The sequence below is a fragment of the Myotis brandtii genome, unplaced genomic scaffold, assembly GCF_000412655.1.
Source record: "Myotis brandtii unplaced genomic scaffold, ASM41265v1 scaffold31, whole genome shotgun sequence".
NCBI classification, from domain to species: Eukaryota; Metazoa; Chordata; class Mammalia; order Chiroptera; family Vespertilionidae; genus Myotis; species Myotis brandtii.
Window position 1 is genome coordinate 1,560,093 of NW_005361873.1, and position 15,599 is coordinate 1,575,691.

The 15,599-nt window shown below is 35.6% G+C and overlaps 1 protein-coding gene across 8 annotated transcripts in view; it reads right to left on the reverse strand.

Annotated features, from left to right (window-relative positions):
* Positions 1-3,436: 3,436 nt before the first annotated feature.
* The window catches only part of IBTK (inhibitor of Bruton agammaglobulinemia tyrosine kinase), a 77,769-nt gene continuing 65,606 nt past the window's right edge, over positions 3,437-15,599 (reverse strand). For all 8 annotated transcript variants that reach the window (XM_014542648.1, XM_014542645.1, XM_005869931.2 and 5 more), the window contains 3 exons: positions 6,318-6,389; positions 5,777-5,909; positions 3,437-4,879 (listed from right to left, as the gene is read on the reverse strand). In XM_014542648.1, the coding sequence (XP_014398134.1) occupies positions 4,748-4,879; positions 5,777-5,909; positions 6,318-6,389 (337 nt within the window). In that variant the 3' untranslated portion in view covers positions 3,437-4,747. The remainder of the gene's footprint in view (positions 4,880-5,776; positions 5,910-6,317; positions 6,390-15,599) is intronic.

Here is a 15,599-nt window from a genome sequence, read left to right on the forward strand (position 1 = left end):
CCCTAACTGGCTTGGCTCAGTGGATAGAGCATCGGCCCGAGGACTCAAGGGTCCCAGGTTTGATTCCAGTCAAGGGCATGTACCTTGGTTGCGGGCACATACCCAGTAGAGAGTGTGCAGGAGGCAGCTGATCGATGTTTCTCTCTCATTGATGTTTCTCTCTATCCCTCTCTACTCTTCTCTGTAAAAATCAATAAAATATATTTAAAGAAAACACTATGAATAACTTTATGCCAACAAAATAGACAATTTAGATAAACTGAAAAAATTCCTAGAGATAGAAATTATTGAAACTGACTGAAAAATATAGAAAACTCGATAGACCTGTAATATGTAAAGAAATATGAATAAATTGAATAATTAAAAATGTTTCCATAAAGAAAGCCCATATAAGTGTCAGATGGGTACTAGACTTATTAGAGTGATCACTTCATAAAGTTATATAACTTATTACTATGTTGTACACTGAAACATATAATATTGTATGTCTATTGTAATTGGGGGAAAAAACCCATACCCAGACTGCTTCACTAGTTAATTCTATCAAACATTTAAGTAAGAAATAATACCAATCATTTATAAACACTTCTACAAAATAGAGATTGGAATATTTCTCAACTCATTCTATGAGGTCATTATTAAGCTGATTCCAAAGCCAGGAAAAGACAGCAAAAGAAAACCACAGAACAATATCCCTCATGAATTATAGTAAAAATCCTTAACGAAATAGTAAGTAGTAAATCAAATCAAGCCCCTTTCTGCAGTGCTGTTAAGGGTCCATTTCTTGACCTATTGGTAAAGTACTGAGTGGATATTTTTGTCTTGGCCACTTATGGTTCAAGATTTTTAGATTTAAATACACACATGCAAGAAATAAAAGAATGACTAGTCCATGCCTTAAAATTATAACTAATTTAGTAAAAGATAAAGATTAATAGAAAAAATAAAAATGGCAGAATATGACAAGTACTCTAAAAGGTATAAAGTGTTAAGAGGAAATAACCTAACTGACCTATATATATAACTGTTTTTATTTTATTTTTGAGGGGACATGAGAAGAAAAAGACAAGAAAAACTTTATAAAGGAAATATAGTTTGGGTTGCCTTAATCATGAATAGGTAAAATAAAGAAAAACTTAGGTAGAGATTTGCATGAACAAAGCTTGAAGTGTATTTAAAGGGAGAAACATAAGGTCAGGTTTGATTCTACCACTACATGTATAGATTTAAAAAAAAAAAAAAGCACTTGAAGGCCAAGCTGAAGATATGAACTTACTTAAAGTGTAGAGAAGTAATTTAAATTTTCAGAGCAGGTTGAGAATGCAATGGTTCTCAACCACTTTCTCAACCTTTCAGTTGTTGGTGAGATCAAAACTATTTTCATAACATGTTATTTGCCGTTTCAGTTTTTCAAGTTTCCAGATGCTACATGACATGTAATATCATAAGACAGTGAATGCAGAGGCAGATATGAGAATCTAAGAGTCCTCTATTAAACCAGGCAATAAGACCTACACCTAAAGGAATGAGTTATATATTTTTACATATAAAAATATAATCTCATTCTTCTTGCTATTGTTTTGTAAAATAGTTTCATTAAAATGTTATTTACATTAACATATTGTTTATGATTTTTTTATGAATTAAATTTTTTTAAAGTTCTCATTTTGTTTTTATTTGAGAGGGAGGAGAAATATCAATGATGAGAGAATCACTGATCAGCTACCTCCTACATGCCCCCTATGGGGATCGAGCCCACAACCCGGGCATGTGCCCTGACCTGGAATCAAACCATGACCTCCTGATTCATGGGGTGAAGCTCAAACACTGAGCCACGCCAGCTGGGCCAACTTTGTTCTAATTTTGAATACATTAAATTTGGAAAGATGTTACCCATATATATAAAGGTTACTTGGGGTCCTCAATAATTTTATCCATATAAAGGGGTCCTGAAATCAAACAGTTTGAGAACTTCTCAAAATAATCAAGGACTTTATAAGCATAGTAGTAATAAAAATGAAATGGTAAAGATTAAATAAAAGATAACTCAAAGAACTGATATAATTTTAGGGGCAAAATGGGAAAGGACACAAAGAATAAAAGTTCAGCCTGAATGATTTGGGAGAATAACAGATTAAGAGATAAGGAAATTAAAAAGAATTATGTTTTGACATATAAAATGTCAGCCAAGCCAAGTAGAGACATAGATGAAAATGAAATATATAAAGGCTGAGATACAGCTAATGATCATATGTGTAGGAAAGACCAGGCTGTTTTGGTTTCTTGGATCACTTGTCTCCAATTTCTTGTTGGAGGATTCTTGTTGTTTCTTCTGAAAACAATCGCTTATACCACAAATTCTAGAAGCTTCTGGGTTACATTATTTTTACCAAGTGCTTTTAAAAATATTTTCTTAGTGGCAGTCTGGTGTAGTTGTAGGAGAACCAGACAAAAGACTGAAAACCTCATTATCATTACTCACTTTCTCTGGAGTTCACATTGTTCAATTTATAAAATAAAGGGGAATGTGCAAAGATCATCTGTAAGGCTTCTTCAGAACTAAAATTTTATGAAACAGCTATCAACCCCTTATCATGAACACACACATATCCCCCAGCCTCCAAGAGCTACAGAACCAACCCAGATATTACCCAGCAATACCTTTCTCAATTAACTGCGTCTGTTATTGCTCTTATGTAAACTAAGACTATTGTTAAATTTATTGTAAAAGCCACCACTTTAGAATTTTAAGAGAAGGCCTGAATCTTATATTCTGTCAACAAATTTGACTTTATCTGACTGGTAGACTTCTTGATTTTGCAAATTTTAAGCATATCCTGCTCTGACACCTACTTCCTTCCCCTAACCCCCCTACTTCCCTACCTACCCATCCCCATTCCAGGCTAAATAGTTCCATGATTGTTTTGCTTAATCTTAAAAAAACCAATCCTGTTCATTCCACTGATCCTTTAAGTTGCCTTTTGCTAGAATTTCTTCAATTCTATTATGTCTTTCTTGAAGTCATGGGATTAAAGATGAACTAATAATTGCAGGTTGAATGTCATTGTTAGGGAAAGAACACATCAGTTTCCTGGGCCTTTTGGTGCCATCTTCATGGAACTGCTTATGAATTATAGTTTCTAGCAGTGCTTATTTTTCATTTTACCAGCAAAATAACTCTTCTTTCAATGAAATTTAATAGGATACCCTACAGTATAAGACAGGCCATAAAATGCAACTGCTGACTGGGGTTTAAGCCCCACTGATTGGATCAGCGCTTGTCCCTACTTCAGATTTCATCCAACAAAGGCCCTTTAGGTGGTGCCCAGGCAGCATGAAGCACACATAGAAATCCATAGCATTGTTATGTATTAAAGATGTCAATGTACATGTGAGAATCAAAGTTTCAAATAAATTACTCAGAAGGCCTCTTTACTGCAACATCAATAAAACATCTCAATTTACTCAAACACACAAAACTTTTTCACAGGTGCATTTTAGGGAAACTGCCCTTTTTTAAGAAGTCAAGTAATGGATACAGCATTCACTTAAATACTGACTATAATAACTAGTAATTCCTCCTATAATAGATGACAACATAGTACAAAATATCAAACACATTAGCAGTGATCAAGATGAATTTTTATTGCACATTTGCTTATAAGTTTGCTTCTTTCAGATAGAGCTAAATTTTTTAGTTTCAGCAATTCTTCCATCATCTGAATTACAGCAGTGAATTTCTTGCATGTTCCCCTAGGCTCATGTCCCAGAAAATAGAACACTAGCCTTCCCTATCTGTCTAGGTACTGGAGCATAGACAACATTTCCTAAAATTGTAACCACTCAAAAACAAACAGCATACTGTAAAGAAAACAATGTGTATGTCTTCATATAATCCAGGCTCAGAGAATTTCTGATAACATAATATTATAAACCCATCTTCTTCTAAATTATTTAATTCTTTTAATGTATAATTAAGCATTGATTTCAGAAAATTTTAACACTTTGGAAAACTGATTCTCTCACAATTAAGCTTTTATAAGGTCTCCCCTCCCACTAAGAAACAACCCCAATGACTCCAAATCTCATTAAGGAACTATTATCGTAGATTAAGCTGTTCAGTAGTGTTCCTATTTCCTTTCCACTGGACTCCATAGTTTAATGCAAATGGAGAATATGCTATCCAAGCTGAATAATATGGCATTTGAGCAGATCAAACTTTAAACAGACTAGAATGTTCATAGCTTGATGAACAAAAAAAACACAAGAATGGAAAATTACTATGGTAAACACAAAATTTTGGCCATTAATGGAGCAAAAAAGTAATGGCTACTACTCCTACTTTAAGATAATCAACATTATAGAAAAAAAGAAGTGACAACAGCTATTTGGCAAAAATCTTCTAAATTATCCCAAGTTTTCAAATGGGAAGTTATTTTTAATGCATCACTCAAATTTTACACTTCAATCACTCACGTTTTCCTTTTTAGACCTATTCAGAAGAAACTATTCTATTTAAACTTAATCTAGTTTTTCCTCTGACACACTTTTAAAGAAAATTACTAAAATCTCAAGTCTAAGGAATTTTTTAATCACTCAAATATAAGCTTAAACTGCAGTATAGAAATGAGATCTTTCTAGATCTTTCTAGAATGATCTTGTTACCAAATTTGTGAAAACTCTTTTCCACAGCTTTTTTGTATGACAATCACAATTTATGAAAAACGCATCTCAATTCCACAGCAAACTAGCATCCATGCTTATTCCACATAGGTACTGCCAGTGGTCCCTGCGGTGTCCTTTCAACAATGACAAACTCATCAGGGTTGCCAAGTGCCTCGTAGAAAACCAATAAATCTTGTATTGCATGCTCCTCAATCTGAAAGGAGGGAAGAAGAAAAAAAGAGAGAAGACTTGTTTTATTCCTTTAATTGCCAACTGAGGAGGAGGATGTTAGCGTTCCATTTTCCTTCTGTGGAATACCACTGTCTGTGAATATAACATAGTGGAATTAAAATTAGGCATCCTACTATCCCCTTGGCAAGGAGAAGCCTTGAGGTCTCAGCTAGGATAATTAGATACACACCTTTCCTTGAATTTTAATGTTGAGTAGAAGAAAAAGAAACTGAAAATAGTTGTTAAAATCCATTCATTGTGAGATAATTTCTGTTATTTTATAGGTCTTTGAACTTTTGCTTCTCAGATCTCTAGGGCAACTGCGGGTCTTTGTTTCCAAGCCTGGCTCTTTGGTCTTTCAGCTTAAGTCTATGGAATCTTAATATCCCTCAAATAAATTTTCTTTTCCTTAAGTAAGCCAGAATTGGTATGTGTTGCTTCAAGAATTCAATGATTCTTAGTGAACTTCCAAGGCAGGTGTAATATGCTAGATAATGCCAAATTCTCTACAGGTCACTCTTAAAACAGTTCAAAGAATCACCAGTGCTAAAAATGTTAGCATTATCACAATTTATTAGTTCTAAATTAGTTATCCTGAATATGTCAATACTTAAATTGCTGAATCTCAGTTTACTTTTATATTGCACTAGAGGCCCAGTGCACGAATTCGTGCATGGTGGGGGCCGGCCGACCCTGTCCCTGGTCGAACTCCGGGTCGAGGGGACAATTTGCATATTAGCCTTTTATTATATAGGATTTGCATTTTAATCTATAAACATATGCACCTACACAAAGCAAACAAACATAATTTCTTGAGATCTAAGGATAAAATGTAGTGTAGAACTTCCCTAAATTAAACACATTTAGGCATATTCTTTACCTGAATCAAAGCCAAGGGTTTTTCTCGACTTCTGATAAGTGCTGCTTCCTGCTGTAGTTCCTCTTCTACAATAGATGCGAAAGTGACTGGGGCTACCACAGGAGGAGCAGTCAGTGAAGAAGATAACCAGGGACTGAAAGAATAATAATAATGAGTTTTCATTCATCTTCCTGAAGTTCTGCACACAGTACCTCCTTTGAAATACTCTAACAGTGTTACATTTTTTTCCCAGTGACCTACAACATAAGGGACCTGGGAACTTTTGCATTTAGTTAACAGAATGATGAGGTGAGAAACAGAAAAAAAAAGAACTAATATTTTATTTGGATTAGTGCTGTAGAAAAAACTTTGGAAAACTCCAAAAAGTGGGATGGGGCAGAAGCAATATAACAACAGAAAGGTAATTCAAACTGTGTAGCACAGCGTACTCAGAAAATACATTCTATTCAATATCATATTATCCCCAATATCCTAATATTCTCTTTCAGTGCTAAGCAATGGACTATCCTTGGAGGTCCCAAAGCTAATCAATTAACCTCACTTGTGATTCTCCAGAAGGGGTGCGTCGGAAATGTGGCTGCCTTCTGGTCCTGGGGTGCCATGAGTAGAGCATCTGCAAAACAAATGCCAAACAGAAGATTAAAACTTCTAGTAACATTAGTAACACTGCTTATTAACAGGAATCCAGAGGGAGAATGTAATCCCAAACCAGGGACAGATTAATGTGTGCAGTTAGACTTACCTTTAAATTATCAGCAAAAAAAAAATCTATATGTACTTATAAAATCTTATATATAATACACCATAAGGGAATATATTCATGGAGCCATTTATTGTAATCAAACATACATTAAGAAATGCAAAACAACTTTTTGAAGAATGTTTTACATCAATATTTTGACTAAAAAGTGATAAATTTGCACTAAGTTCCAAACTTCTTAGTTATAATGTTGATGAGATACAGTAGGCACTTAACTCATATTTTTATCAATTAGTCTAGGGTGAAATTAGTTTCATTATACCTCTTTTCTCTTAAAGTTGAAGAACCTATCAATGACATTAAAAGAGCACTTACTTGTATATAAAAAGATAATTAGCATCTAAATTTTGTGAGCGACTAAAATATAGTAAATACTTTGACAAGCTAGGGACTACAGATAGAAAAGAAATATAAGATATGATCTCTACTTTCATGAAGAAACAACATATAAAATGACATATAATACAACAGAAAAGAATTTAAGACAGTGTCTAACAAACTGCGGTGTAGAGACCATAAGGACCTATATAAAAAAGATTTGGTTATTTGAGAGGGTCCCGAGCAGAAAGGGGTGTGGGATGAGGAGAATAGGAAGCATTCCTGTATGGGGGAAAATTAACAAAGGTACCACAGAGATGGGCCTAATTGTGGAATTTTAGAGTGAGAAAGGTACCTAGAGATTATCTAGATTAATCAAGTGCCCTCTTTCAGCAATGAGCAAACATAGACCTAGACGGGTTTAACAACAAAGTCTGAGAGTGAGCAAACAGGGCCTGAAATATTAACTTCCTGATTCATTTATGTACATCTACTGGGTGTGTGGCAGCACTATGGTGCTGAAAATCAAGTTGATTAAAACTCAGAAAGAACTTTGGTAGGGAAATTTTAAAATTTATTTAAGCAATGATAAAACATGAGAATACTATAATTGATATCTATACCAATATGTACAAAAAACTATGGATTCACAGCTGAAATTAATAGGGAAGAGGACATATGCTGTTGGCTTCACTGAGGAAATGACATTAAAACTGAGGAGAGTGACAAAGGTTTTGGTCATACAAATACATGGACAGATAAAAGATTTTGGTGGCTTTAAGTAAAAGTAAGCTGTTCTCTTCAATAGACAGAAGAGTATGGAAGAGATTAAAAGGGAAATAAAGTTACAATGAAACAGAGGAGACAGAATGCAAAATGCACTGAAAGCTAGAATGTTTAGACCTTACGTGTGGGCAAAGCTACTGAGAATATCTTCATATACTTATTTAATCTTTGCAATACTCTGGGAAGAAAGCATGTATTATTTCCCTTATACTGATGAGGAAACTAAGACTCAGAGCATTCTGTAATTTGCCTGATTCACAAATTGGGTAAGTGGCAGAGACCAAACTCAAATCCAGGCCTTTTTCAGAGTACAGTGTGTTCCGTTATCACAAAGCTATCGTTATTTCTAGTATACCCCTTAGTCTAGAATACATTCCACGACAAATGTCTTCTCATTCTTTAAGGACTGCCTCAAATATCACCTCCTCTCTGCTCCTACAACAAAATTACTCTTATACAGCTTCACATGCTGTATTATTATTGTTTATAATTCTGTTTTACTACTAGACTAGTCTCTCAAGGTATAGGACTGTGTCTCACTCATCTTTGTATCTCAGTGTCTAGAAGAACACCTGGAACATAGCTGTTTATGAAAAAGTAATTACAGAATAAATTGCTGAAGCAGAAAGCCAAAAGATTAAAAGCAGAGGGCCTAGCCAGTGAGCTCAGTGATTAAGCGTTGACCTATGAACTAGGAGGTCATGGTTGGATTCTCAGTCAAGGCACATACCCAGGCTCAATCCCCGGTAGGGGGCGTGCAGAAGGCAGCCGATCAATGATTCTCTCTCATCACTGATATTTCTCTCTCTTCCTCTGAAATCAATAAATATGTACATATATGTATATAAACATATATATACACATGTGTGTATATATATACATGTGTGTGTGTGTGTGTATATATATATATATATATAATATAAATATACAAATATTTAAATGTATATTTAAAACCAGAGGATGTGTGTGTGTGTGTGTGTGTTTGTTTTAAAGTTCTTTATTCCTTTGGATTACTGTAACTTTTTTCTTCCAGATGTAGGTGATGAAGTACAAATAGGTATAGTTACAGGTTAGTTTTAATGAAGTTCTATGATTTTATATCTACTGGATACCTAACCTATGATATCCAAAGTCTCCAGGATGAAATAAAAAAACAGGAGGAAAAAAAAATCCAAAAATATGATCTAGAAAGCTGCTGGGATAAACATATGAGATGATGAAAATCTAGATTAAAATGGCTGTAAAATAAATTTTAAAATTCTACATTCTGATGGAATAGATAACTACCTTAGAGACTAAATGCAAATTCCCTTAAGTTCTGTGAAAGGACCTAAAAGTCAGTCTAAAGCTGGAGATAACAGGCCTAACACAGTGACTTAATGGTGATCAAAAATCATCCTGGTGTCCAGAGATCAGCTAAAGTGTTTTGAAACTTTCAAAGAAATGGAAAAAATAATAATGTAGAACCAATTATTATTTAATTGTTAAGAAGCAGCAGCTACAAGCTCTCTTAGAAAATGGTATGTCACTGGCTAACAGAATTGAATATTAGGACTAAAGTATCTTATGTAGGCCTTGTTAAATCAAAGTTAAGCAATCAGAGCTTAAGTATAACAATTATCTATGAAACATTTTGTAATTTATAAAGTCCTGTCATATACATTAGTAAGTCTTATAATAAACCTACAGGATAGGCATTACTATTTTTATTTCATATATGATGAAGGTGAGGTTCAGGAAAGTTCACAGAGGCCTATTGTAAGCATTAGACTAAAACTCAAATCTGTTTCATAAAATTATAATCCCAGAATTCTTTCTAATAATTTTTCAGTGGATAATCTCATTAATTATAAAATCATCCAAACAACTTGAAGTCTATCAACATTTCATCTTTTTAAAACTATATATATATTTTTATTGATTTCAGAGAAGAAAGGAGAGAGACAGAAACATCAATGATGAGAGAGAAGCATTGATCCATTGATTGGCTGCCTCCTGTATGCCCCCTACTGGGGGTTGAGCCTGCAACCCGGGCATGTGTCCTGACCAGAAATCAAACCTTGACTTTCTGGTTCATAGGTCCACACTCAAACACTGAGCCATGGTGACCAGGAAACATTTCATCTTAGAATGAAGTGAAATTGTTAAAAATAAAAAAATAGAGATATGATTAAGCAAGTATAAAAAAATTCTAAAATTTCAGATAATATAGCATTATCAAGCTTAAGGTATTTGAAACACATTGTTTCAATAAACAATGTGTATAAAATTTAGTCTTCTGAAGAGAAAAACAACTTTCCAGCAAAATCTTTCAAATATTTGTTCAAACTTAAGACCATTAATCTTGCTGAATTTAGACTTTAAGAGAAAACCAAATTACTTCTTGCTCACACAGTTGACTTTTTAAAAAAGAATTTTGTACTAGCTTAACTACAAATAAGATTAGAGCTGATATAACAATTCTTGTCTCGTAAGTAGTTTTTCTTACTAATTAAAAACACAAGATCACATGTTCTGCTCAGAATTACACAAGGAGGTATTTAAGTGAGAGGAAAATGAAAGAAAACATTTTAAAATGAAAAAGAACACAAGTAATAATAAACAGAAATTGCATAAATCTCTCTTTACTACATTTTTACATACCCAAATAACATTGCCATTCTTGGATTTCACTGGCCTTGAGGTGGGGAGGGGGGAATCACATTTTTAACAATTAAAACAAGAACGTGTGATAGGTAGAATTTCTTGAGATAAGTCCCCTAATCTCTGCCCCTATCCTCACCCTCTGGGCCCAATTCCCTCAAGGACTATAAGGATTCCCATCTTCTTGCTTTAATTCCCACCATTTCCTCTGTTTACACTGTCCCTTCTCTCTTCTTTTAAAAATTCCATTTTATGTTCAAAAACTTGGGCAATGAAATGTATTAATATTTTTTCTATTATTACTTATATGGCCATAAAGATAATGATCAAATATTTGGGATTGAATACATGAAAGTATTTATGAAATAATACAACTGTGGCCCAGTCATTTTTTTTTCCTTCTCTGAACCACTCATCTGGCACTTAGTCAGCTATTGCCCTATGACTTCTTTAATACTATTAAACTGTACGGCAATTCCATTCTCGTTTTGTCATTTAACTTGTGTGTGTGCATATTTAGACTTACTGAATACATTTCAAACACATTTAAGGCTAGGCCCATGTATTATAATTTTACATATACCCAAGAGGCCAGCAGAATTTTGTCCATATATCAGGTGTCCCATAATTCAGTGAATTAATAAATATTTTACTTTGTTATGGTTTATCATTTCCTTTTAAAAACTCACTTATGATTACATTATGACCTATGGTGAAATTAAAATTGAAAACTCAAGCTGTTTTCTTTCCCAGTGATCAAATGATAACACATTGCTATTTAAAACACCAACTTCCACTTCTACCCAACGTATGGATGGCATAATACTATCATATACTCCTGTCACTAAAATTTCCAAAATAGTACAATAGCACATAACACCATTCACAATTAAGAGCCCTGATGTTATAGCACACTCTAGTGATCAACTATGGAACCACATGTCCTTAAAATTGTAGAGTTCCATAAAAATAAAATTATGTATCCCTGCCCTGGCTGATGTGTCTCAGTTGAGCATTGTCCCGTGCACCAAAAGGTTGCAGATTCGGTTCCAAGTCAGAGCACAAATCCAGGTTCAGTCCCCAATTGGGGTACATACAGGAGGCAACCAATGGATTTTTAACATTCCTCTCTCTCTCAAATCAAAGCACATTTTTAAAACATTTATTTATCCGAAGAAAATAATAAATTTTAATGTATAGTTATATTTAAAATATTTTAAAAATGAATGTAATACTTCATACATCTAAGGAATACAATATCACTTGCTATATTACAAACGTTACTTGAGGCAGAGCTATAATTTTATTTCACTTATTTATCCTGTCATTCAAAAAATGCTCACTGAGCACCTACTAATGCTAGGGAACATTCTGAGTATTGGTGATGAGCAAAGAGATCAATCTTCCTTGCTGTCACTGAACTATGGAGTTGAATATACAGACATTAAATACTTGTAGCAGAAAACATTAAAGAATCCTACTAATAAAAAGTACAACTGAGAAGTGTGCTGAGTGAGAAGTGCACTGAGGACATACATAACAGGAACCTAACCCAAAAAGGGAAGTCAGACTTTTCCAAAGAATATGACTGAATAGAGACTGAAAGAAAGTCAGAGTCGACTAGTCAAGGGGTAGGTAGGTAGAAAGAAGGAAATGGCCTGGCCTACATGGCTCAGTGGTTGAGCGTCGACCTATGAAATAAGAGGTGATGGTTCGATTCCCAGTCATGGCACATGCTGGGGTTGTGGGCTTGATCCTGTGTGGGGTATGTAGGAGGCAGCCCATCAATGATTCTCTCTCATTATTGATGTTTCTCTCCTTCTCCCTTCCTCTCTGAAATAAAAATATATTTTAAAAAAAAGAATTGGCATTTGAGAAACTAAGAAAAGGCCAAGATGGCTAGAATACAGAGATCACATTAAAAGATAAAGCTAAAGAGGTTGGCAGGAGCCAGGCTAGGTAGGCCCTGAAGACCATATAAGAATTCTAGCTTTTATTCTAAGAGAACTCAAATCTGCATTTTAAAGAGAACCTACTGGCTCAATATATTGAAGGATAGGAAGAAAGGCTATGGCAGGACCAGTTAGGAGGCCTACTCAGGTGACCAGGTAAAAGATCACAAGTCTGAATGGGGGTGATAACAGTAGAGATAAAGTTTAGTATATGGATTTAAAAAATATTTAAGAGATAAAAATGGCATGTCCCAGTGACACACTGGACATTGGTGAGGAAGATGGATATGTCAAATGCCATTTATTAAGGAAGAAAAATAGGCTGTTTAATGTCTTCTCTATATATTTGTTTGATTTTGGTTTTATGAGAGAGGTATGAGGAAAATATTAAGTTTGGATTTGAACATACAGTTTAAGGTGTTTCTGAACATCCAAATGGGACAGAGATATCAAGAAGGCAGTTGGATAACTAAGTCTGAAGCTCAGATGATACATGTGGGCAAGCAATATAAACGTTGAGTAGCTGATAACTGAGCATAATCTCATGAAATAGATGGTATAGAAAGAACAGCCTATATAATAAAAGCCTAATATGCTAAGTGTCCAACAGTTCGACCAGTAGCTATGACACGCACTGACCACCAGAGGGGACAGAGACTCCGATTGCAGGTTAGCTTGCTGCTGGGGTCTGGCCGATGGGGACTGGGTGAGACAAGCCGGACATGCCCTGGAGCCTTCCCGCGGTCCCTCACCGGCCCCGATTGTGCACCAGTGGGTTCCCTCGGCCCGGCCTGCGCCCTCTTGCAATCTGGGACCCCTTGGGGGTCCATGCACCAGGCCTCTAGTAAAGTGATATGAGAAAATGACCTGTAATTGAACTTCAAGTACAATGAGTCACATAAAAGTCTATGTGGTTAGCAACATGGAGGTCACTGATAAACTTAGTCTGAACTGTTTGTTTAGTAATGGGACTGGAAGCCAGAATATATTATGGAGTGAGTGGGAGCTGACAGCTCTTTGGAGAAATCTGGCTGTGAAGGGAGTAGGGGATTGGTAATGATAGGACAAGTGCCAGAAGAAAGTGTGGGGGTTGAGCGAGGGACTGATTACCTTACCCAGACCACATGAGAGTCCTGAGCATATTCAAAACCAGATGGGAAGAACCTACTTAAAGGGAAAAGGCTGAATATCCACAAGAAAAGAGAGGCTTAATTCATAGTTTAAGGATTTTGAAGTGTAAAGGGGTTAAGATACAAGCAAAGGTATAAGTATTAGCCTTAGATGGAAAGGATAACTCTTCTACTTCAAAACAAAAAAGGAGGGTAAGGTGAATATAAATAGAGGCAGATTTGTGTATCTCACAGTAGGAAAATAAAGAAGTTGCATTTCTGTCTATTTGAAAACGCAGTCTACAGGATATCAGTCATTATACATCTTACAAAACCAATGATATTCTTAAGTTTTTCTTATACAAAAAATACTATATATTACATTCAGAGGATAATAACCAAATTTAAAATAATTTTCTAATTAAAAATCTTGTCTGGAATAGATGTACTTAATGAGATATTTTTAAATGACTATTTTTAAAATTTTCTATTACAGTTTACAGTCAATATTATTTTGTATTAGTTTCAGATATATAGCATAGTGGTTAGAAAATCATGTACTTTACAGAGTGGTCCCCCTGCTGGCCCAGTATATAGTTATTATAACACTAGTGGCCAGGTGCACGAAATTCGTGCACATTAAAAGGGAATTAGAGGAAATATTTTAATATTGCTACTTGCCCTTTCTCTATAATAGAAGTGTCAGAGATGAAAGAAAATTAGTAAAATGTTTATGAAAATCTTCCTCCTGTCAGAGTCTGGGGCATGCCACGGGACCCAGAGTCAAGTCCCCGCCCACCCACGTGCACCTCAAAATTGCATGAGACCCAGACCCGGCTGGCTCCACCCCTATCAAGCCCCGCCGGGCGGGGAGGCACAGGCTCAGGTCCCCCGTCAAGCCCCGCTGGGTGGGGGGCGCAGCCTCAGGACCCCGACACACCCTCAGGTGGCCCGGCGCCGGGGCGGGGGGCGCAGCCTGAGGTCCCCTATCAAGTCCCACTGGGCAGGGTGCACAGCCTCAGGTCCCCCGTCCTAGCCCGGCGCCACACAGCCTCAGGTCCCTGATCGCTCATTACGGCTCATTACGGGATCCCCACCTCCACTGTGGGCGCAGCCATCTTGTGTTACAGGAACCCTGCCTCCACTGTGGGCACAGCCATCTTGTGATGGTGTGACGGAGTGAGGATCAATTTGCATATTACCTCTTTATTATATAGGATCAACTATATTGCCTATTTTACATCTCTATGATTATTCTGTAACTACCAATTTGTACTCCATAATCCCTTCACCTTTTTCATGTAGCACCTCAACCCTGCCCTCTGTCAACAGTCTGTTCTATGTATCTAAGTCTATTTGTTTTGTTCTTGGATTCATATAGAAGTGAAATAATATGGTATTTTCCTGTCTCTGATTTCACTCTTTTTTATGGCCAAGTAGCATTCCATTGTTCACATGTACCATTGCTTTATTATCCACTTATCTATTGATGGCACTTGGGTTGCTTCTATAGCTTGGCTATTATCAATAACATTGAAATGAGCATAGGGTTGTATATATTCTTTCAAATTAGTGTTTCTTGGATATATTCCCAGAAGTGGAATTGATGGATCATAAGGCAATTCCATTTATTTTTTGAGGAACCTCCACACTGTTTTTCATAGTGGCTGCACCAATCTGCATTCCCATCAACAGTGCACTAGGGATCCCTTTTCTCCACATTCTTGCCAACACTTCTTTGTTGATTTACAGATGATAGCTATTCTGACAGGTGTGAGGTATTATCTCATTGTGGTTTTGATTTGCATTTCTCTGATGATTAGTTATATTGAGCATCATTTTATGTCTATTGGCCATCTATATGTTTCCTTTGGAGAAATGTCTACTCAGGTCTTCTGCCCACTTTTTAATAGGGTTGTTTTTCTGGTGTTATCTGAGTTTTTTATACATTTTGGATATTAACACCTTATTAGATGTATCATTGGAAAATATCTTCTCCCACTCAATATGCTGCCTTCTCGTTTTGTTGATGGTTTCCCTTGCTGTGCAAAACCTTTTTAGTCTGATGTAGTCCCATTTGTTTATTTTTCTTTTGTTTCCCTTGCCCAAGAAGATATGTCAGAAAAAATGTTGCTAAGAGAAATGTCAGAAATTTTACTGCCTATAATTTCTTCTAGTTTTATGGTTTCAGATTTTACATTTAAGTCTTTAATCCATTTTGACTTTATTCTTGTACTAGAGGCCTGGGGGCCTAA